A 23,868-nucleotide genomic window follows, 5' to 3' on the forward strand; every position below is an offset into this window, starting at 1 on the left:
AAAAATGGCTTTAAAGTTTTTTACACCAGCCAGTCAAACATGTTACTGCAATTTTGGCACACACGTTTCTCTGAAATGGGACAAAATTGAACCAGGAGACTTTGTCACAAGACACAACAGATCTCACAAAGCCCATTTTAACCCTTAATTCAATTTTGACCAAATGCGTAGTTACTGCGCTTTGGCTTTGTAGGGCAGTATAATGTTGTCTTACATACAGTACACTATGCAGTAGACTGATTTGATTGGTTGTCATCAAGAAGATCCTTCCCTGTAATGCACACTCTCTCATTGTTCATTTCTTTCATAGATTTTTCCTTTACTATGCTTTGCTTTACTTTGCAGGTCCACCTGAGAAATCCCGAGAATGTTCCAAAGCCCTGCTGCGCTCCTACTAAACTCCATGCGATTTCTGTGCTGTACTATGATGACAACTCCAACGTCATTCTCAAAAAATACAAGAACATGGTTGTGCGTGGATGCGGCTGCCATTGACACAGGGCTCATGTAGTCTGTGATGCAGCGGTTGGGCAGTAGAGACATGGCGAAACTGAAACGTGTGTGAGGACAGAAACATTGAGAACTCAACCTTTTGAGCCTGATGTCTCCACAGTGGATCCAGGTGTGAAGGACCATGAGTGGACCTGATAAATGTGCTGCTTCTCCCCTTAATTCACACATATACGGCCAGTTCACATACGAACACACTACAAACTGCCAAAAGGATATACAGTACAACTCTATCTACGAACAGAAAATGAACTCGATGCCTTCTAAAACCCAAAAGTAAATTATGAGCTTGAAAGCAGTCTGTATTTAATATTGTATTCTACTAACCAAAAAAATCATAGTATGGCCTGAAATGTTTTTTCACTGATCCCTAGATTCACTTCAACCCACAGGACTATATTTTGGGTCTTGAGAAAATGAAATTATTTTAAGTTTTCCGATATTTGCTCTACACTTCCTGTGGTTTACATCGGTGAGTCAGAATGAGCGGTTGTACACTTCAACAGAACCCGAAGAACAGAAATGTTATGTTGGCGTTCCAAGGATGGAAGTGTTTTTTTTTTTATGCTGTCGGACACCACAGATCTATAATTTAACTGCAGCACACCTGCACCTCGCCTTACAGGCAAAACCTCCAACAGGACAAATGAGATCTATGGAAAATGAAATGTTGTTAAAGTGACAAACCAGCAGGCTTATACAGACTGTAAGATTTTCCAGTCATCTTCGTCGTCTATATTTGTGACTCGGTCAGACTTTTACTACATGCAGCTATGCATTTCTGTCTTTTGTAGGATTTTAAAAAAGGTACAAATCTCTGTACTAAACGGGCTCAAGAAAGGTGTATTTTAATCATGGAAAATATAGATTGTGCCTCGTTTTATATGCTAACGCTGATGTCGTTTTGTTTAATATATTTTTGCCAAAGTGAATAGAACACTGTAATAATACATTTAATATAATGAACAGATCCATTGCAATGATCATCAGTATGCTTCACAAAAAAAAAAGATATTTAATGATACAGTTCTGTTAAAATCTGAAATGATCTCATAATAACAGGTTATTCATAATCTTAATTCTATTACATACCTCTGGTAAACTGCTGTTTACATGCCTCTATCCTGTTTAGATGTCTGTATGTAAATACTTTTGTACATTTTACAGCCTATTTATTGCATCTTGTAAAACATATATACCACAGAGACGTATATATCAAGAGTAAAGGAAACAAAATTAAACAGCTATTTTTGAAAAAAAGACATTTTATTAAATTTTTTGCAATGTGCCTTTTTATACAAACCCCCCCAAAGGCAGTGTGTGTACACCCTCTTTAAACAGGACAAAAATACTGCCATTTTCACTGAGGTCTCCTTTGACCATATGCCTCCCATAAACATTTCACTGAATATATGTGGTTTCGACTGATTACTTCTTCCTTCCCTCGCTTTCAGATCCAGTAAAAGAGAAAAATAAACATTCCAGTGTGGGAATATTTGAAAAGGAAAAACGCATTTGTTGAACTCAATAAAACTACTCAAAACCAACCATTTAAGAACATCAGTATTTTTAAGCATTGGCATCCAGGCAGAGCTGGTGTAATCTCAAAATATCAAGTGCTTTAATCCGTTCAAAAGTAGCATTAAAATGTCCCCGACTGAATTATTGATACAAATCTGAGAAAAATAAATCTGGGCTACAAACCTTAAAGGGCAAAAACTAATCAAAAACAACATGATGTACATCATAAATGCATCAAGGGCAAAATAAAAACCCACATGTGCAGAACAAACGATGAAAAACAGATTTCATTGTACCATAACCGTTTTGATCTTTCACTAGCTATCTACCCTAACTTATAACCATTTATATGCCTTCAAAAAACCTTTATGATTTGATTTCTTCTACTTTCTAAAAGCATTAGTCAAGTAGTGTCATTCCTGCTGAAAGAAAAACTGCCTAAACCTATCTGAGGTGGTTTGCTGGTCTAGGCCGGCCACAAAACTGGTTAGATTGGCTTGGTTTGATGGTTTTACAGGATTTGGGGCACTTGCCAGTTGGTTAAGCTGAAAGACTATCTGGTCAACCACCTTAACACCAACTTAACATTGTGAAACCAGGCAAGACCAACAAACCAACTGTAAGATTACAGAAAGAACAAGAATATGTTGAGCTCCTCTTTAAATTGTAAGTGGTGTCCCTGAGCTGAATTTGATATGCATCTTCAATGGCTGATGGAACGGTCTCACTTTCTTAAGCTGCAGCTGTTTTCTTTAAAAGTAGGAAAGACAAAACTATGAGTGGAATTATCAAATCAATAATTTCACCTAATGGTCCATTATCAAAATGAAATAGTGTACGTTCACATTCACATGTAAATATCCTCCCATCAGGTATGGGACAATGAAGAAAAGCAGATCATTTAACAGTATGTTTCATGTAGAGAGGTTTGACTTGTGTAGAGAAATTAAAGATGAAAAAGTAAGATGGATAATGACAGCAAAGCTAAAGCTCATCTCTGGCCTGCTTCATGACAAATCTGTGAAGGCTCTCCATGTCCCGGCCCCCATTATGCTCCTCCCCCTGCTGCCCTGCCTGGAACATCAGAAGCGTTGGGTATCCGCGCACCTACGAAGAGCAATAATCAAATATTTAATAATAAAAAATAAATAGTCAAATAAACATCAATCACCAGGGTTAAACCACTTTGTCTAAAATAAATATTTTGCGTTATTTAGAAAACTTTTTAGGTATTATAACATGTAATGAATATAATGTACATGTTAAACCGTACATAATATACAATCAGTTACACACACACAAAATGTAATGGTCTCTCCCATTGGCCAATATTTTTTGCACAGTCCACTGGGAAAGAGAGACATAAACATGCCAGTTAAGTGTCTTGTAGCAGACTGCTTCGGCTCTTATGCTCTCGTATCGCTCGCTCCCACGAAATTGAGATAAAACACATTGACTGGCCGGTCTGCGCAGCTCCGTATTAAGTCCACCACACCTGCTCAGTAGTCTGCACGTTCATTTCTGTATTACAGCTTGCTGCCCTTATTATTGTTCTTTTGTGCATGCGATGCGATGTAGTTCACGACCATGACCAGTTTACACAGGTGTCTGATTTTAGCCACGTATTGTGAACGGTCAAACAAAAAAATCAGATCTGAGCAACGAATACAAATTGAGCATTAATGCTTGCAGTCTGAACATAAGAATTAACGGTTAAGAATTTAGGCGTAATGTTCAACAGCAATCTATCTTTCGATAGTCATATCTCCAACGTCAGCCGCACAGCATTCTTCCATCTTAGAAATATCTCAAAAATACACCATATGCTGTCTGCATCAGATGCAGAAAAGCTTATCCATGCTTTTATGACCTCTAGAAAAGACTATTGTAACTCGTTACTCGGGGGATGCCATGCAAATCAGGTAAACAAGCTTCAGCTGGTTCAAAACGCAGCCGCAAGAGTGCTTACTTGATCTAAAAAGTATGACCACATTAGTCCAATTCTGGCATCTTTACACTGGCTACCAGTTAAATATCGCATCCAATTTAAAATATTACTAATCACCTACAAAGCCTTAAATGGCCTAGCACCCTCGTATATTAAAGAATTACTATCAGAATACAATCCACCACGTAAACTGCAATCACAAAATTCGGGTTACTTAATTATCCCTAGAATATCAAAAGTGTCTAAAGGTGGTAGATCCTTTTCCTACTTGGCCCCTAAGCTCTGGAATGATTTACCAAATAATGTTCGAGTATCAGACACAGTCGAGCAATTTAAATCTAAACTTAAGACATTCTTCTTTAACAAAGCATTCACATAGATTGTCCAGTAAATGTACTTTTCCCGCAGTAGTTATTTTGTCTAGAACAAAGCACTCACATACCTAATATGGGTAATTTACTCTTGCCGCAATAGTTAGCCTGTCTGGAACCGAGCTGAATTAAACCACTATAATATATGACACTTGCATTACATGCGAACGGCCCCTACGCTAATAGAATTCTGTTTTTGTCTCCCTGTCTCGTCCTTCAACGTGATGCCCAACTGATGCGCGACCAACGTCCACCGGCTGAACCAGTTTAATCTGCTTACCCGCTTCCTATCCCTACCGTATATATATATATATATATATATATATATATATAAATATAAATATAAGTATAAATATAAGTATAAATATAAATATAAATATATACACATTTCTCCCAAGGGTTTTTGTCCTTCTAGGAGTTTTTCCCACTGGGTTTTCTCCTAGGGGGTTTTTCATCCCAGGGAGAGTCAGCCAACTTTGGCTTAACTTAGCACTTTACTGTATACGTTACATTATTAATACGCTCGCTTACACAGTTTATCCTTAGCCGCTATATTCTACTTCTTATACTATGTATTGATTTTCAGTGTTCTCCTCTACATCTACTCATGTAAAGCTGCTTTGCAACAATTAACAATTGTGAAAAGCGCTACATATATAAAATTTTATTGAATTGAATGTACACGGGTATTTTCAAAACTGTACCTTTTTCTATGCAGTTTGACCATTCGTCCATGTGCAAATGCATCACTGAAACTGAACTTTTATAAAAACTCATGCCAGGGTGAAGATTTTAGATACTCCAGTTGCAGTGTTGTCGTGTATTAAGGATTACGTTTTTAGCCTGTGACGTGCTGCGGGGAAACTCTCAGGGCTTCTGATTGGTCAACATGGCTTTACGGTGAGGGATATCACCATCTGTTGGTTTTGCATGCTATTGGCAGCGATTCATAACAGATTTTATATATGTATAAATAAACCCGTGTACGTGTGGACTAGGCCTAAATCTTAGATATGGGTTATTTCTTCTTCAGCACTTAATTTTTGGACACGTGATGTAGGAGTTAGGGAGCAATTGTGTGTTTCCAATATCTGTGGCATCCCCTATTGGATGATTGGTGCGCTGCCAAGTCAATGCAAAATTGGCTGCGTTTCCACTTGATCATGCTAGTGTTAGACAGCACAGTAAACGTTACACATTTTGGAGGATAGATTTTAAGCCATCAAATATTTTGATGTACGATTCCTCGTTTTATAAAAAAATTCACGTATGTTTAAAACACAGCTAAATAATGTTTAAGGACATGACTCATTTCACAATTTTTTGAGATCCCCATACATCTCGAGCACCTCAGGCAAGGTTTCAGACAGAATGAGGTCCACTCACTGAGAATCTGTTGCACAGCGTTCGCTCCAGGGTACAGTCCACTTTAGCAACCTTCACATCAGTCAGACCGGGAAACTCTTTCTTGGACAGATCCTCCCAGGTAGGGGCCAGATTCTTACAGTGACCACACCTTAAACACATAACACACATTGCGTGACTCAATCCAATCTGTGGGACAGTCATGGACTGTCGGCTCTTTTGATCAGACATTAAGGAAACGCTCAAGACGATGACAGGATCTGATAATGGAGCAGATTCAGCGTGTACTGGTTCAAGTAGAGATTCACTGAATAGAGCTGGGCAACATGGCTTTAAATATAACATTTTCCCGCTTTGCCTTATTTTAATTCATTTGGTGTCCAAAATGAACCTTTTCTCTAATAATGTGTAAACAAAACATTAATCAAACAGTGACACTGTGTTTGTAAAAATGTACTATATGTACTGTATATTATCACTGCTTATATACAAAAGATATTTACTTACACATAGAAAGACTTACCATGGGGCATAAAACTTGATGAAGGTCAGACCTTTGGCAACAGTCTCATCAAAGTTGCTTTCAGTCAGAATCAGGACATTAGACTGAGAGGAAGAATAACATTGTTTTAGTTTCTGCACATTTAACACTGCTATACTGTGCAGTTCATTTCTTAATATTATAGCTTAATATATAAACCAAAAGGGAATCCCCATAGGTGAACATACTGTATCATCTAAATGTTAAATACAACTTACTTGCCTCACTACTACTTGACTTGATTAGTTTACTTAATTAGGACGCTAATTCTGAAGATTGTTTAAAAGAAAGGTCAACCCTTTTCATGTTGTGAAGGTATTTTACAATTACCCCATTTTCCTAACTTTTAAAATATAATTAACAAAACTCTTAAAGGGGTCACATCATACATTTTTTTACTTTCATAATTTTCTTCCTCTAGGTGCTTTTCTGATGTTAGTTAAAGTTTTGTACCAAAAACTCCAACAGCTTTTAACACATTTTATTCATACTGTGTGGTGTGTTTAGGAATTGGCAGACTGTGCCTCGATACCCCAAGTGTCTGATCAGCTTATATACAGCATTACTTGAGTAAACATGGAAGGTCATGAGTTATGTTTTGTGTTTCTAGTGTAACTAAAGTGCCGTTAATATTATAACGATAACTATAAAAATAATATAGCTGCAAGCAGCGATTCGGGGCCAAGCACCTTTAGCGCAATGAGCACCCAAAGCACAGCAAGCAACATAGAAGGTATCAATAACCCAATGCTCACTGACCACCCAAGGTGCATCAAGAACACAAAGCGCAGCAAGTACCCAAAGCGTTGCAATGACAGAGCAGAACCACCGCAGTGCAGAGCAGCAACAGAAAACATGGCAAAAATAGAACATATGTGAACTACAGACAGGTCAAGAAGAATAGGTGGGAAATAACAAAACTTTAATAGAAGAAACTAACACCTGCCTCAGGCTGGATTCAAACCCATGAACTCAGGATCTCTATGCATACGACTTAGACAGATGTGCCACTCAGTAGACACAGCTCAATCAGCAGCAGAAAAGAGCTTACATGCCATACAAAGAATTCAGAAGTTATAAGCAGTTCAATAAGAACTGTTATAGTTTATAACCCCTAGGTGGCGCTATTCTCTGATTTCCTCAGGACATCATGCCGAAGCTCCCTACCGATTTTTGCCCCGATATATCCGATACTTCAAAAGTTATAGCAAATTATCACAAATTTCAAAATGGCGGACAGGCGATTCGGTCAAAGCCGGCATAAAACATATCGACAGATGCGGCATGAGCCAAGGAATCCGTAGACACCACGATCATAATTTTCTGACAAACGATTCAGTAGATATGGGCAAAAATAGCCTTTTTTCATATCTCATGACCCATAGGTGGCGCTGTCACCAAATTTGGCATGGACCCACAGTTCATGGTCGACATGAAGTGTACCAAATTTCATCTCGATTGATCAAAGAATGACCGAGCTACAGCTTCAGAAACATTTTTCCGTCAATCTCGTTAAGTTCACGCATTAATAACTTTTGAATAAAGATAAATATCAAAATTCTGTTCAGTCATTTCTATGCGGCTGACTCCAAAGATCACCTGTGCCAAATCTCATAAGAATTGAACCACATTTGAAGGAGGAGTAGCGAAAAAACGAAATACTGTACATTTCAAAATGGCCGCTACTGTAATGGGTGGAGTCTTAATGTAAAGTATCAAATTCAATAAGCGGGATGAGAGCAATCACATGCACTAAGTAGAATTTTCATAGATCTAATGGATCATGAGTTATAACCATTTGAATATTGAATTTTTGAGATAATGGTGGCGCTATAGAGTTACAGCTAGAGACCCCATTTTTGGCCACATGACTATTTATGACCACCACTACAACTATGCCAAATTTCATCATTTTCCTATGTACGCTTCATAGGGCTGCCATAGACTCCCATTGGGGAAGAAGAAAAATTTACTAACAGAAACAATGACCAATATAGCTGCAAGCAGCAATTGCGGGGTCAAGCACCTTCAGCGCAATGAGCACCCAAAGCACAGCAAAAACCACACGACGCAGCAAATGCGCAGAAAGCGCGCAATACAGAGCCCGAACCCGAAGCAAAGCAAATGCAGAGCAGAACCACTGCAGTGCGGAGCAACAACAGTAAAGATGGCAAAAATATAACACGTGTGGAAAACCAGACAGGTCGAGAAGAACGTGTTAAAGGGAACACAAAAGGAAATCTCAATAAGTGAAAGTAAGAGCTGGGATTCGAACCCATGACCTCAGGTTCCCAAAGCAACGCACTAACCGCATGCGCCACTGAGTAAACGATAAAACCACTGAGTTGGTGTGTCCAAGCTATAGAATAGAGATTTAGAGCTGTAAACATTGATATCCAGCAATTACAAAACGTGCAGAAATAACAACAGAGAGCACAAATAACTGAAATACAATGTATTGTATGAAAATCACAAAACTTAAGTGAGAAAAAAGTTAAGACAAAATATCACTGCACATGGGGTTTGAACCCATGACCTCAGAATCTCATGGCATGTGGTTAACCAGATGCGCAACTCAGCTAACACAGCTCAAAGGGCAGCAAAAAACAGCTTAGGTGCTTCAAGGATTGACGTGTGCCAATCAACACAGATGCAGAACTGACAGTGCAGAGCAGAACTATCAGAAATACAATGTATATGGGAATCAAAAAGCTCAAATGAGATTGAAGACAAGAACATCATTCTGTATAGTAATGCTATACAATGTAATATACAGTCACATTAATTTACTATGACAAATAGACAACGTCACAGGCACGGTCAACTTTGGAGTGGTATTTCTAAGAAAGAGAACAGAATATCAAAAATCTGTTCGGTCATTTCTGTGCGGATTGCTCCAAACATTATACGAGCAGTACCTGGCATAAAATAAACAACATTTGTAAAAGGAGTAGCGAAAAAATAATCTACCATATGCTTTACAATAACACATGAACAGAATGTTGGAAAATGACAAACGAGGCATCGTTGCAATCGGCATAAACCAGTGAATACAATTTCACAAAGAAATTAATATCAGACAAAGTATTCAGAAGTTATAAGCAGTTCCATGAGAACTGTTATAGTTTATAACCCCTAGGTGGCGCTGTACTCTGACTTCCCAGGTACCTTCAGGACATCATGTCGAAGCTCCTTACTAATTTTTGCGCGGATATGTCCAATAGTTCAAAACATATAACAAATTATGTGAAATTTCAAAATGGCGGACAGGCGGTTCGGTCAAACCCGGCATAATACACATCGACAGATGCGGCATGAGGTAAGCAATCCATAGACATCAAGATCATAATTTTCTGACAAACAGTTCAGAAGTTATGGGCAAAAATAGCCTATTTTATTATCTCATGACCCATAGGTGGCGCTGTCACCAAATTTGGCATGGACCCCAAGTTCATGGTCCACATGAAGTGTACCAAATTTCATTTCAATTGATCAAAGAATGACTGAGCTACAGCTTCAGAACCATTTTTGCGTCAACCTTGTTAAGTTTGCGCATTTATTACTTTTGAACAAAGATAAATATCAAAATTCTGTTCAGTCATTTCTATGCGGCTTACTCCAAAGATCATCTGTGCCAAATCTCATAAGAATTGAACAACATTTGAAGGAGGAGTAGCGAAAAAATGGAATACTGTACATTTCAAAATGGCCGCTACTGTAATGGGTGGAGTTTTACTGTAAGGTATTAAAATCAACAAGCATGAGGAGAGCAATCACGTGTACTAAGTAGAATTTTCATAGATCAAGCGGATCAGAAGTTATAACCCTTTGAACATTGAATTTTTGAACTGCTGGTGGCGCTATAGAGTTAGTACTAGAGACCCCATTTTTGGTCACATGACTTTTTAAGACCACCACTACAACTGTGCCAAATTTCATCATTTTCCTATGTACGGTTCATAGGGCTGCCATAGACGCCTATGGCTAAGAAGAAGAAGAAGAAGCAGAATAATAATAATAATAAATATAGCTGCAAGCAGCAATTGCGGGGTCAAGCACCTTCAGCGCAATGAGCACCCAAAGCACAGCAAAAACCACACGACGCAGCAAATGCGCAAAGCGCAGAAAGCGCGCAATACAGAGCCCGAACCCGAAGCAAAGCAAATGCAGAGCAGAACCACTGCAGTGCGGAGCAACAACAGTAAAGATGGCAAAAATATAACACGTGTGGAAAACCAGACAGGTCGAGAAGAACGTGTTAAAGGGAACACAAAAGGAAATCTCAATAAGTGAAAGTAAGAGCTGGGATTCGAACCCATGACCTCAGGTTCCCAAAGCAACGCACTAACCGCATGCGCCACTGACTAAACGATTAAACCACTGAGTTGGTGTGTCCAAGCTATAGAATAGAGATTTAGAGCTGTAAACATTGATATCCAGCAATTACCAAACGTGCAGAAATGACAACAGAGAGCACAAATAACTGAAATACAATGTATTGTATAAAAATCACAAAACTTAAGTGAGAAAAAAGTTAAGACAAAAACCACTGCACATGGGATTCAAACCCATGAACTCAGGTTCCCAAAGCACAACAGTTACCACATGCGCCACTGAGTAAACGATTAAACCACTGAGTTGGTGTGTCCAAGCTATAGAATAGAGATTTAGAGCTGTAAACATTGATATCCAGCAATTACCAAACGTGCAGAAATGACAACAGAGAGCACAAATAACTGAAATACAATGTATTGTATAAAAATCACAAAACTTAAGTGAGAAAAAAGTTAAGACAAAATATCACTGCACATGGGATTTGAACCCATGACCTCAGAATCTCATGGCATGTGGTTAACCAGATGCGCAACTCAGCTAACACAGCTCAAAGGGCAGCAAAAAACAGCTTAGGTGCTTCAAGGATTGACATGTGCCAATCAACACAGATGCAGAACTGACAGTGCAGAGCAGAACTATCAGAAATACAATGTATATGGGAATCAAAAAGCTCAAATGAGATTGAAGACAAGAACATCATTCTGTATAGTAATGCTATACAATGTAATATACAGTCACATTAATTTACTATGACAAATAGACAACGTCACAGGCACGGTCAACTTTGGAGTGGTATTTCTAAGAAAGAGAACAGAATATCAAAAATCTGTTCAGTCATTTCTGTGCGGATTGCTCCAAACATTATACGAGCAGTACCTGGCATAAAATAAACAACATTTGTAAAAGGAGTAGCGAAAAAATAATCTACCATATGCTTTACAATAACACATGAACAGAATGTTGGAAAATGACAAACGAGGCATCGTTGCAATCGGCATAAACCAGTGAATACAAATTCACAAAGAAATTAATATCCGACAAAGTATTCAGAAGTTATAAGCAGTTCTATAAGAACTGTTATAGTTTATAACCCCTAGGTGGCGCTGTATTCTGACTTCCCAGATACAATCAGGACATCATGCCGAAGCTTCCTACCGATTTTTGCGCCAATATATCCAATACTTCAAAAGTTATAACAATTTATGACAAATTTCAAAATGGCGGACAGGCGGTTCGGTCAAACCCGGCATAATACACATCGACAGATGCGGCATGAGGTAAGCAATCCATAGACATCAAGATCATAATTTTCTGACAAACAGTTCAGAAGTTATGGGCAAAAATAGCCTATTTTATTATCTCATGACCCATAGGTGGCGCTGTCACCAAATTTGGCATGGACCCCAAGTTCATGGTCCACATGAAGTGTACCAAATTTCATTTCAATTGATCAAAGAATGAATGAGCTACCGCTTCAGAACCATTTTTGCGTCAACCTCGTTAAGTTTGCGCATTTATTACTTTTGAACAAAGATAAATATCAAAATTCTGTTCAGTCATTTCTATGCGGCTTACTCCAAAGATCATCTGTGCCAAATCTCATAAGAATTGAACAACATTTGAAGGAGGAGTAGCGAAAAAATGGAATACTGTATATTTCAAAATGGCCGCTACTGTAATGGGTGGAGTTTTACTGTAAGGTATTAAAAGCAACAAACATGAGGAGAGCAATCACGTGTACTAAGTAGAATTTTCATAGATCAAGCGGATCAGAAGTTATAACCCTTTGAACATTGAATTTTTGCACTGCTGGTGGCGCTATAGAGTTAGTACTAGAGACTCCATTTTTGGTCACATGACTTTTTAAGACCACCACTACAACTGTGCCAAATTTCATCATTTTCCTATGTACGGTTCATAGGGCTGCCATAGACGCCTATGGCTAAGAAGAAGAAGAAGAAGCAGAATAATAATAATAATAATAATAATAATACTAACAATTACAATAGGTGTCTCAGCACCTTCGGTGCTTGACCCCTAATAATACTAACAATTACAATAGGTGTCTCAGCACCTTCGGTGCTTGACCCCTAAATATAGCTGCAAGCAGCGATACGGGGCCAAGCACAATCAGCGCAATGAGCTCCCAAAGCACAGCAAGAAAGATACAACTTATCAATCACTCAGGGCGCATTGAGCACCCAAGGTGCATCAAGAACACAAGGCTCAGCAAAGAACCCAAAGCGTAGCAATGACAGAGCAGAACCACCGCAGTGCAGAGCAGCAACAGAAAACATGGCAAAAATAGAACATATGTGAACTACAGACAGGTCAAAAAGAATAGGTGAGAAAGAACAAAACTATAATAGAAGAAATTAACACCTGGCTCAGATGGGATTCGAACCCATGAACTCAGGATCTCTATGCAAACGACTTAACAAATGCGCCACTCAGTAGACACAGCTCAAGGGTCAGCAGAAAAGAGCTTACATGCCAAAGAATTCAGAAGTTATAAGCAATTCAATAAGAACTGTTATAGTTTATAACCCCTAGGTGGCGCTGTACTCTGATTTCCTCAGGACATCATGCCGAAGCTCCCTACCGATGTTTGCGCCGATATATCCGATAATTCAAAAGATATAGCAATTTATCACAGATTTCAAAATGGCGGACAGGCGGTTCGGTCAATCCCGGCATAATACATATCGGCAGATGCGGCATGAGGTAAGGAATCCGTAGACACCAAGATCATAATTTTCTGACAAACGATTCAGAAGTTATGCGCAAAAATAGCCTTTTTTACTATCTCATGACCCATAGGTGGCGCTGTCACCAAATTTGGCATGGACCCCCATTTCATGGTCGACATGAAGCGTACCAAATTTCATCTCGATTGATCAAAGAATGACCGAGATACAGCTTCAGAACCAATTTTGCGTCAATCTCGTTAAGTTTACGCATTAATTACTTTTAAATAGTGATGCACCGATGTATCGGCCGCCGATATTTATCGGCCGATTTTTGATGAATTTGAAACCATCGGCATATCGGCAATAGCACAAGAAAAACAATCGGTATCGGCCTATTAATTAACTGCATAAAGAAATCCATTATATTTAAAAAAACGAGTTAATGTTGTTAATAAAATAAATGCTGAACAGCAAAAACCACCTTTGAAGGTTGTCATGCTGTCTTCTTATATTTGTTTTAGCTTAATTTGTGTCTCTCTTATTATGTTGGTCAGTTGAATGTTAATTAGATCAAATCCATGTTCAGTAAAAATAATTTGATGCAGAAATAAACTAGCAAATAGACCAACTGTATAGTATTGGATACAAGTGTTTAATATCGGTATCGGCATCGGTATCGGCCAGAAGTTGTCTGTTTAAATCGGTATCGGTATCGGCCCAAAAAAATCCTATCGGTGCATCCCTACTTTTAAATAAAGAAAAATATCAAAATTCTGTTCAGTCATTTCTATGCGGCTCACTCCAAAGATCACATGTGCCAAATCTCATAAGAATTGAACCAAATTTGAAGGAGGAGTAGCGAAAAAACGAAATACTGTACATTTCAAAATGGCCGCTACTGTAATGGGTGGAGTCTTACTGTAAGGTATTAAAAACAATAAGCATGAGGAGAGCAATCACGTGTACTAAGTAGAATTTTCATAGAGCAAATGGATCACGAGTTATAACCATTTGAACATTGAATTTTTGAGATGATGGTGGCGCTATAGAGTTACTGCTAGAGACCCCATTTTTGGCCAAATGACTATTTATGACCACCACTACAACTGTGCCAAATTTCATCATTTTCCTACATACGGTTCATAGGGCTGCCATAGACTCCCATTGGGGAAGCGGAAAAATAATAATAATAATACTAACAGAAACAATAGGTGCCACAGCACCATAGGTGCTTGGCCCCTAATTACTTGCCATTGACGAGTTGTCAATTAAGAGAAAACCCTTCCCTGCCAATGACGGTCAATTAATTGCCCCAAAAATAATGGTGACAGTCGATAGTATGTCACTGATTGTGAGACAAAAAAACAGCATAATAATCTAAGAACATCCTTTCTAATAACATAACTTTGATTTTAAGAAATACACGAATATTTGAAATATTTTAAACATAAATATGATAAAATAAGCATTTAAATTTTAGACCGCTAATAGTTATTGTTCAGTATAAATCCCAGCTTCAAAGGGTTTATTGATTTAGACAAGTGTGTTACTCTGATCGCATCTGTGAGTATGTGCCATAACGTGCATTAACTTTTATTATAGCTACACCTCATGACTGCATGTTATGGTTATGTTTCAGATGACTTTTTATGTGTATTGCCTCAGTTTTGGAACAGAGTAGAGATGCTGGCTTGTTTACGTGAATTTTCGCTCCTCACGTCAAAGGATGTATTAGTTCAAACTGTATGTATTTACCAGAAAAACGTGCTAAAATGCTAATGATATTAATTTTTTGCTAACAAACACACATGTGAACACTATGGTAATATATCGCCTCTCAAAAAACTACCAACGTCATGTTCACCTATCGCTTGATAGGTCGATATAGACATTATCGCTACAGGCCTACCGATGACGCTCTTATAAACCTTACAAAACCCGGAAGTATCCCCTTAAGGCAAACAGAAAGAACTGTTTTGATCATCGTTCTGGATCTGATCTCTATCAAAAGTCCTTCACAAAAATATAATTATCTCAGCTTTTTGCTCAAAATTTGGTATTTTTAAAGAAAACTACCCATGTTTGAGACCTGATGAACCATTAACCATTGACACCAAATCAAATCTATTGGAACTTCAAATGCACGCGCACTTAAAATGACAATGAAGAAGCTCTTTACATAAAATGACCTCAGGTATTCAGCACTCATGCAGTTGCTGTGAAATTCACTACGTAATCCTTTATTCCTACTACATTGACTATGTCAAAAGATAAGATATTATATTACACAAACTAGATTCACTGTTTAAAGTTACACAAAATGCAGCATGTTGAGGATATCTGCTGGTTACCCGCTCTGTAAATGCAACAAGAACAGCATATTTGCATATTCTGTGACATGTAAACAATTGCAAAAGTGCCGCGTGTGAGCCTTATCGTCCCGGTGATGTGGACGCTAATATAGTTATCGTTATAGTTATCATTATAATGTGAACGCCCCTTAACCCCAGAAACTCTGAACTTTTGAAGCTTAGTGTTTACAAACGCTTAGTTTGGACTGGAAAAGAAATGTTGGGTTCTGTAACAATTTCATAGTACAATAAGCTCAACATCAAGGAAAATGATTGAAAATGAGTTGTCATGATATCTGTAGAGAAAACTCAAACTATCAAACAACATCTGCCTTCCAGAACCTTCTTAAAAAAGAAGACAGGAAATCCAATTAACAAAAGAAAATAACAGCCCTTTAAGTTCCCCACCCACCCATCAGGTCTATGCCAGCCCACCAACCCGTGCCGTGTACACATGCACATTTGCATCAGCAGGAGGAAATAGCTGCTCAGCCCATAATTACAACCTCACTTTAAACGTACGCATGCATCTACCGGACAAAGTTTTCTGCTTGCTATTCAAACATCTTCCCGTGTACACAAAGTAATCAAATCTATGCAGAAAATGACAAATGAACACGTTAAAGACACACAGACCTCTTGTTTCTCTGGCTCAGCGTCGGAAGGGATTTCATGATCGTGCTCATCTTCTGCCGCAGGTTCATCTTTAGATGCTGCAGCGGTCACGTGATTATCCACAAACTCTTTAAATGAGTCCAGGTCACGCTTTCCTCTGTACTGATCGACCTGCAAACAGTGTGCATAGTGTTTGTAACTTTGTAAGATTCGCCCCATCAACCATTCAACTACAAAAAAAAAATTAGCAAACCAAATATATTGGGATTCTAAAGTGAAATATGTTCTTACCTTCTCTCCATCAGTGAAGAACAAAAGTGTGGGGTAACCGCGCACCTGATTATCTGAACACACCTCATAGTGCTGTGTGCAATCCACCTTTAACAAACAACAGCAAGTCAACATACAGTACAAGTGTACATCATATGATTTATGACACATAGTGCCGAGCAACCTTAAACTCAATAGATGTCTAAGCATCATAAGTAACAAATACAAATTAGCCTTAACCCCGGAGAACCCAGGAAAATCCCAAAACCCATTTATTCTATTGAACAAATTTGACCCCGTGGGTTCTCCAGGGTTAACAAGAAAAGATGTGACTTCCTACAGTCTTTTGTTTTGGGCTATGATGCCCTTTCTCACCTTGCTGATTTTGACATTGTCCGAGTGCTCAAAACTGGTGGCGAGCTGTTCCCATGTAGGAGCCATTGCTTTGCAGTGACCGCACCAAGGTGCATAAAACTTCACAAAGTGAGACCCTGCAGAAGTCAGTAATATATTTAAAACCTTCAAACACAAGAGAGGAAATAATCCAAATATGATCAATTACAATGAAAGTAAGATTTCAACATTTCAACAGCTAGTCATATACTGATCAACAGTTTTACAACATTTCATCACTTTATTTATATTATTCTTTGGTGTCTCCAGAGCAAATATGTGAAGGTTTAGCTCAAAATACCATATAGATAATTTATTATAAGATGTTAAAATTGCCACTTTGTAGGTGTGTGCAAAAATGTGCCGTTTTGGGTGTGTCCTTTAAAATGCAAATGAGCTGATGAAGTGCAAACACGGATCACAATGATGGTGGTTTGTTAAAATTGGAACTCAATTGTGCCGTGAATTATTTTCTCCATCTTTCTGCACTAAATGGTGCTGTGGTAGGATAGTGCAGATTAAGGGTATTATTAAATGTGCGGTATTATTATAAAAGAGCTCCTTATGACATCACATATTTTTTTAGGTTCTTTAAAAAGCTTAAATTACTTAGGCCTACGTAACAACATAACTCCTGCAACGTAACTTGATATCCCCAAACCTTTGGCCTCACGTCACGAAAGCACCAAGTATCTCCCACTGTGAAGATGAAGGATGAGGTGCGGGAGAAATTAAGGTCGGGAATTTGTGAATAGATAATACAAACTCCGCTTTGTAAATGTTAAATAATCATTATCCTATCTCTATATTAACATGACCATGCTGGGTTCTATGCTTCATAAGCGTATGTTGTTGCAAGTTTACAGGGCTGTTTCCAAGCACTTTTATACTGAAATACAGTATGTTTTCATTTACATTACAAATGCCTAGCATGTCTATTTTAATGGTCACGGGTGGAAGGCGAATTGTAAAAATAGATACAGTGGTGTAGGGCGGCTCAAATATTTCATAAAATTGGGACCCGCAGGTTGGAAAAACGCCGACCCACACATCACTAATACATGTGTTTAAGCATATAATTTAAAGGACAATTCTGAAAGAAACATTCAAAGCAAGGCAAAGGAAAAACTAGTGCATCATTTCCTGCTGCCCACCAAACAGGAATCATTTATTTATCCATAACGGATGAAACCCTAAATCTGTCAAGTTACCATAAGTCCAAAGCATATTGTCAAATGATTACTGTGGGAATAACAAAACCTTAATAAAAAATCCTGATGAAAGACCCTGTCCCTGATGGTGACTGTTTTGTCTTTGTAAAGTCTTGTTAGGTTCTTTTAGAAATTACAGAACTTCTACAGGAAGAACTCGGGAGCTGAACAAAATTAATATTCAAAGCATTTAAACATTTTCCATTGTCAAATACCTTTAGATATGTGTGATTTGAAGTTTGTGGCTGTGAGGTCATACAGGCCCTGTTTGGGTTCAGGGACTTTGGGGGGCTCAGGTTCACTCTGAGGTTCCTGGAGTGGAAAATTTAAAACACAAATAAGTGGTGTATACTGCTATGATCTAGAACAGGGGTGTCAAACTCAATTTCATCCTGGGCCACATCAGCATTACGGTTAATCTCAAAGGGCCGGTTGTATTTGAACGACTGTATGAATGTATCAACTCTTTTATTACTGTACATTGCATAATTTTCTCTGCATTTGCTAACTTTTGGTTTTGTTAATAACTCCCAGGCAAATAATATGTATAGAGTAAAACCATTCTACAGATTATTTTAAAAATAATTGTGGTGACAAAACACATGTTGTATGTGAGTACACTCAAAATGTTCTGTTATTCTTCATTGTGCAGGTAATAAAATGAGAGGCATTTTAAGATACTAATCTGTTTTGCAATCTCCACCACAATATGCATTTATTAGACACATATACTCTTGCTTGTCATTTCTTGCCCTCTTTACAAAAAAGCTGTGATTTTTTTACCTGACTTTGAGTGTCTGATTGACTGACGTCTCATGAGTTCAGTGTTGTAGGCTACAGATCAATAGTTTCAATCGTTTATTAAAAGTAATCGATTCAGATGAGTCATTAGTTTGTGTATTTAGCGGGAATAGACGCGTTGTAAACTAATCCCAGCTGGACATCGCGAAACATTTCTGTAAACAAGACGGAAAACGTTTTTTTTTCGCTGGATACGCGTGTGCGTGTGCGGGAGAGGGAGCAAAAGAACGAGCAGATACTGTCAGTTTCCATATCCAAAGGCTGCAGCCTGCGGAGGTCGCATATGCAGCATCATCAAGCCTGGTTTAAGTTAACTAACCATTACATTCGCTATTTACTACAAACGAAGAATAATATTTAACTTTATAATTGTTAATATATTGAAACAAGTTAGTCATGATGACGTATGCAGCCTGGAAATGTGACCTCCGGACGCTGCAGCTTTCGCATTAAGACACTGCCACTCTAGTAGAGTGCGCGTGCGAGGTACTGCTCGTTCTCTCTGATGTAATCATCAACATAATCAATATAATTATATTACAAAAATACTTTGGCGGGACAAAAACTAGTTTTGGTGGCTGCTAAAAAAAATTAGTGTAGGAAATAACCTGCAATAAAAACTTATAATAACAATAAAATAATCTGTAAACTCTCGCGGGCCACATAATTAACATAATTTGTAAGCTCTCGCGGGCCAGATGAAATGAGGGGGCAGGGGCGGATTTGGCCCGCAGCCCTTGAGTTTGACACCCCTGATCTAGAAGGATTCGAGTCACGATGGGAATTATGATCTTACTTCAGGTTCATCCTGTATTGTTTTCAGCATCCAGCTCTCCAGTGACTGTAAGTCTCTAGGACCCTGATATTTCACAGACTCCTGCTCGGGTCGAAACAGCTTCAGACTAGAACACAGAGTAACAGGGTCAATATCTTAGATATCTTAAAGTGATGGTTCACCAAAAACTAAAATAACTTAATGATTTACTCACCCTCATGCAATCCGTGATGTATGAGATTGTCTTTTTTCAGACTAAACACAATCACAATTATATGTGAAAATATTCTGGCTGTTTCAATGGTACATGCTTCTGACTGGCAGCTCTTTCTCGTAAACGCGCTTCATTCATTACCGGAATCTAGTTATTTTAGTTTGTAATGTTTTAAAGGTTCATTGTGTAAATTTCAGAAGGATCTCTTGACGGAAATGCAATATAAAATAAATAAAGATATTAACAACGAACTATTGTTTTTATTACCTTAGAATGAGGTAGAATCTCCATATACCACGGGTCCCCTTACATGAAAGTCGTGTACTTAACTTCTGTGAAGGATGGATGGATTTGATTGGGCTTCAACATTTACTACCATTATAAAGCTTGGAACAGCCAGGACATTTTCTTATATAACTCAGAAAAAAGACAATCATATAGCTGTACATCGAGGATGACTTGTGAATAAATCATGGAGTAACTTAAATTTTTGGGTGAACTATCCCTTTAAGCAAAATTATAGTGAAGTCTCTATAAGAAAGTTCTACCTTCTTAAATGGATAAAGGCATTTGTCTTTAAAAATTGCTTGCTAATGTCACAGTAAAAAAGCATATGAAGAGTTTTGTTGCAAAACGAGATAACTCCGTTTTTTTAATTTTTCAGAAATCTCGTTTTTTGATTGTGCATTCCAATCAATATCAATTCAACTGCAGTTGGTTTGTTTTGATTTAAACCATAATAACTTAAAAATACAGCTAAGTAGCACCATAAAACAAAACAATAACATGATAACATTATGATAAACGTGTTTTGACAAAAATGTTAAAAATGGATTTCTCTCGTTTTGCAACTAAACTCTTCATATTGCCAACCAACGTTGAACCAAGATTTGGTTTCGCTACAGCTCAAGCACAAAGTCTGACAAAGGGGCTTCATTAAGTACAGAGCCCCTCCCTCTGGAGCAGTGATTCTCAAACTAGGGGTCCTGAGACTGCCAGGGGCCCCCCGGTTTTGACATTTTATAAAATAGTTGAATTTATCAAAATTTCTGTGTAATTAAACCTTAAAAAAGGATACTAACCAACAGCACTACAGTGTATAGTTTAATATGTTTTGTTTAATTCAATTTTTAAGTTTTGGAATGTTTTTTGGAATACATTTTCTTTGGGGGAGCATAAAGGGATGCACCGAACCAAAGGGGCCACACGGCAAAAGGTTTGGCAACCACTGCTCTAGAGAATCATGAGTCTTTAGTGACTGATGATTGGCTCTATTCACTGGAAGGCAGGACTTTAATTGCTTGAGAGACTGTACCGAGCGTTGCACCTTGCCCACTTTAAGTTAATATAATTGCAACATCTTGTTAACTTCTACAATCTTCAGTTAAAATCAGTTAATGACTAATTAAAGTAGACTCAGACTGTGCACCATCTTTTATGGGAAACACATGACTGTCAGATGAGTACACGTATATAAAACATATCTACACATCAGGGTGATTTTCATATTTATTTGCATCTTTTGTTTGAGTATGATGTTGCATAATAGCACACAGAAATAAAGCAGCAGTGACGCTTACGTGGGATATCCACGGATGCCATGTTCACTGGAGCAGAACTTGGTGTCTTTGGTGCAGTCGACTTTGACAACATATACTGGAGGAGAATCCATATTGTTGTATTTATCTCCGAGCTCATTCCACGTCCCCTGAAGTCTCTGACAATGACCACACCTGCACACATTAAAAAAACTTTTAAAGTAAACTGTTTTTCCCAATCTTATATATAATAGCTTTTATAACATAATGGACTGGTTTCACAAACAAGGCTTAGCATAGTTAAATTAATACATTTAATATTCTTATCAATGTGACTTTTAAAACACTATAGTGCATCTTGAGGCATAAAAATGAAACAGATATATTTTAAGTTATGTACAGGAAAGTTGCTTTCGGTTAGGACAACTCAAACAAGCGTTTTAGTCTGGGACTAGATTTAAGCCTTGTCTGTGAAACCGGGCCAAAAAGTCAAAATATTAAATGGCTACAGATTTATTTAAAGTTTACTGGTAAAGAACCTCACTCTTAAAAATAAAGGTGCTTCACAATGTCATAGAAGAACCATTTGGGCTAAATGGTTCCACAAAGAACCTTGAACAGCTGAAGAACCTAAAAAAGGTTACTTGTAATGATAAAGGTTCTTCAGATTATAAAATTTAAGAGAGATGTTTTTTTAGAAGAACCTTTGACTGAATGGTTCTTTGATGAACCAAAACTAGTTCTTCTATGGCATCGAAAAACCTTTTAAGCACAAGCACCATTAAACTGAAAAGTGTATGGATTTAGGATGCACTGATTTTTATCAGGTGATTTTACATCAAAACCACCAGAAGATCAGGTCTAACATAAAAAAGGCAGATATAACAAACTGAGATTTAAAAACAAACTGATAGTTATGTCTGTTGCGTAATTCAACATTGTAACAGAGTAAAAACACTTATGAAAATTAAATGTGTGCAAAAAAATTGTCCTACTGAATGTTTCAATCCATGTTGAATGAAAATGATTTGGTAATGTACCTAGTAGCCTATACCTTAATTAAAGTGTTTATGATTTATAACATGGCATTAGGATTGTAGCATGTTAAGGTGGTTTGATCATGTACTAATTTAAAGAGGAGGTAATGTAGCAAACGTTTATATCATGGCTGTCCATACTCTGCCACGTACACTAAAAGTTCACGTGCACAAAGCAAATAAAATATGTAGCAAAAGTCTAGCAAAATGTTCATCACCACTGATATTAAACACCGGATTTTCCGTTTTTAGATGAGAATGCTTTATGAACTTCACATGCAGTTTATATATATATATTTAAAAAAAAGATTTTAAGTGATTATGTGTGTGTCTGTTAGTGTCAAATAGCGTTCAAGTCACTTTGAAAACCACACAGAAACTCACAGACATTTACCACATCATGCAGGTACTGTTCGCTGATATGAATGTAATGAAAGTGTTAAGTTAAATGAATGAATGAGTTTGTTTTAACGTTACCAGGGTGCGAAGAACATGACGAAATGTGGAGCTGTTGACACCGCATTATTAAACATATCCACTGTGTACGTGTGTTTGGCGTGCTCGTCCTCATCTGTATCATTGTCACAGCGAATCCCGGTAAATAACAGAACAAAATAAATAAAACTCATTAAAATCGGCGTCATGTTCATAAGTGTGCAGGCCATGATTCAGCGTCTGTGCGTTTAAATGAATGTGAAGCGCTAGAGCACCGCGCTGATCTATAAAACATCCGGTAAACCGTAGCAGTACTGAACTGAATTGTAATGACACGCCATACGATGTGTAGATCTGTGGTCTGCGCATGCGCACCTTTTAATGCCAAAGCTGTGTATCCGGGGCACAGCTGTACGGCGCCCTATAAGCGTCATTTAATTTGCGTTCAAATTGACAAACGCACAATTTTCTTCGGTAGTTTAAAAAATTAATACTACAGTTATACTTTAGAATTTAACATAGTAATCCTACAAAAGAATGTAAAAATAACATTGTAGGATAGTGAGATAAGTACAACAGTACTGTGAAAAGCTTGTGAATGTAAGCTTGTGAATAATCTTAAAAAGAAGCTGTCAAGTACACGTATGCATTATTGGCAATTGTTCCTGAATAAAACGATATTTCTTATATTAAATAAACCTGTCTAACCGTTACAAAGTTTTGGGCAAGTATTGGTAACTTATATGAATGTTTAATAGCAGGCTAGATTTGACTGTTTCGTGTAATGCACAGAATAAACAGAAAAAGCATTATCCAAAAGGACTCAGTACAGATTTATGTTAATTAGTATTACTACACAGTGGCTCACGTGTCTATCATCACTGGTTTAATTATTTTTAATCAAAGCAAGTCAGTAAAAGTTACAGGAGCTCAGGAAACAACTGAAT

The 23,868-nt window shown here is 37.7% G+C and overlaps 2 protein-coding genes across 4 annotated transcripts in view; one reads left to right on the top strand and one right to left on the bottom strand.

Moving 5' to 3' along the window:
* The window catches only part of bmp6 (bone morphogenetic protein 6), a 54,695-nt gene extending 53,074 nt beyond the window's left edge, over nt 1-1,621 (top strand). For all 3 annotated transcript variants that reach the window (XM_073813210.1, XM_065287977.2, XM_065287978.2), the window contains one exon: nt 346-1,621. In XM_073813210.1, coding sequence (XP_073669311.1) covers nt 346-495 — 150 coding nt within the window. In that variant the 3' untranslated portion in view covers nt 496-1,621. The remainder of the gene's footprint in view (nt 1-345) is intronic.
* A 136-nt stretch (nt 1,622-1,757) lies between these two features.
* On the bottom strand, nt 1,758-23,236 carry txndc5 (thioredoxin domain containing 5). The gene is made up of 10 exons (XM_065287979.2): nt 22,964-23,236; nt 21,492-21,644; nt 19,719-19,824; nt 18,337-18,433; nt 16,893-17,008; nt 16,539-16,625; nt 16,269-16,418; nt 6,239-6,321; nt 5,737-5,866; nt 1,758-3,138 (listed from the first exon to the last, which is right to left on the bottom strand). The coding sequence occupies exons 1-10, from the start codon at nt 23,149-23,151 to the stop codon at nt 3,016-3,018; spliced, it is 1,233 nt and encodes a 410-aa protein (XP_065144051.1). The 5' UTR covers nt 23,152-23,236; the 3' UTR covers nt 1,758-3,015.
* Between the last annotated feature and the right edge of the window lie 632 nt (nt 23,237-23,868).

Source organism: Paramisgurnus dabryanus, chromosome 22 (genome assembly GCF_030506205.2).
Source record: "Paramisgurnus dabryanus chromosome 22, PD_genome_1.1, whole genome shotgun sequence".
Classification (NCBI taxonomy): Eukaryota; Metazoa; Chordata; class Actinopteri; order Cypriniformes; family Cobitidae; genus Paramisgurnus; species Paramisgurnus dabryanus.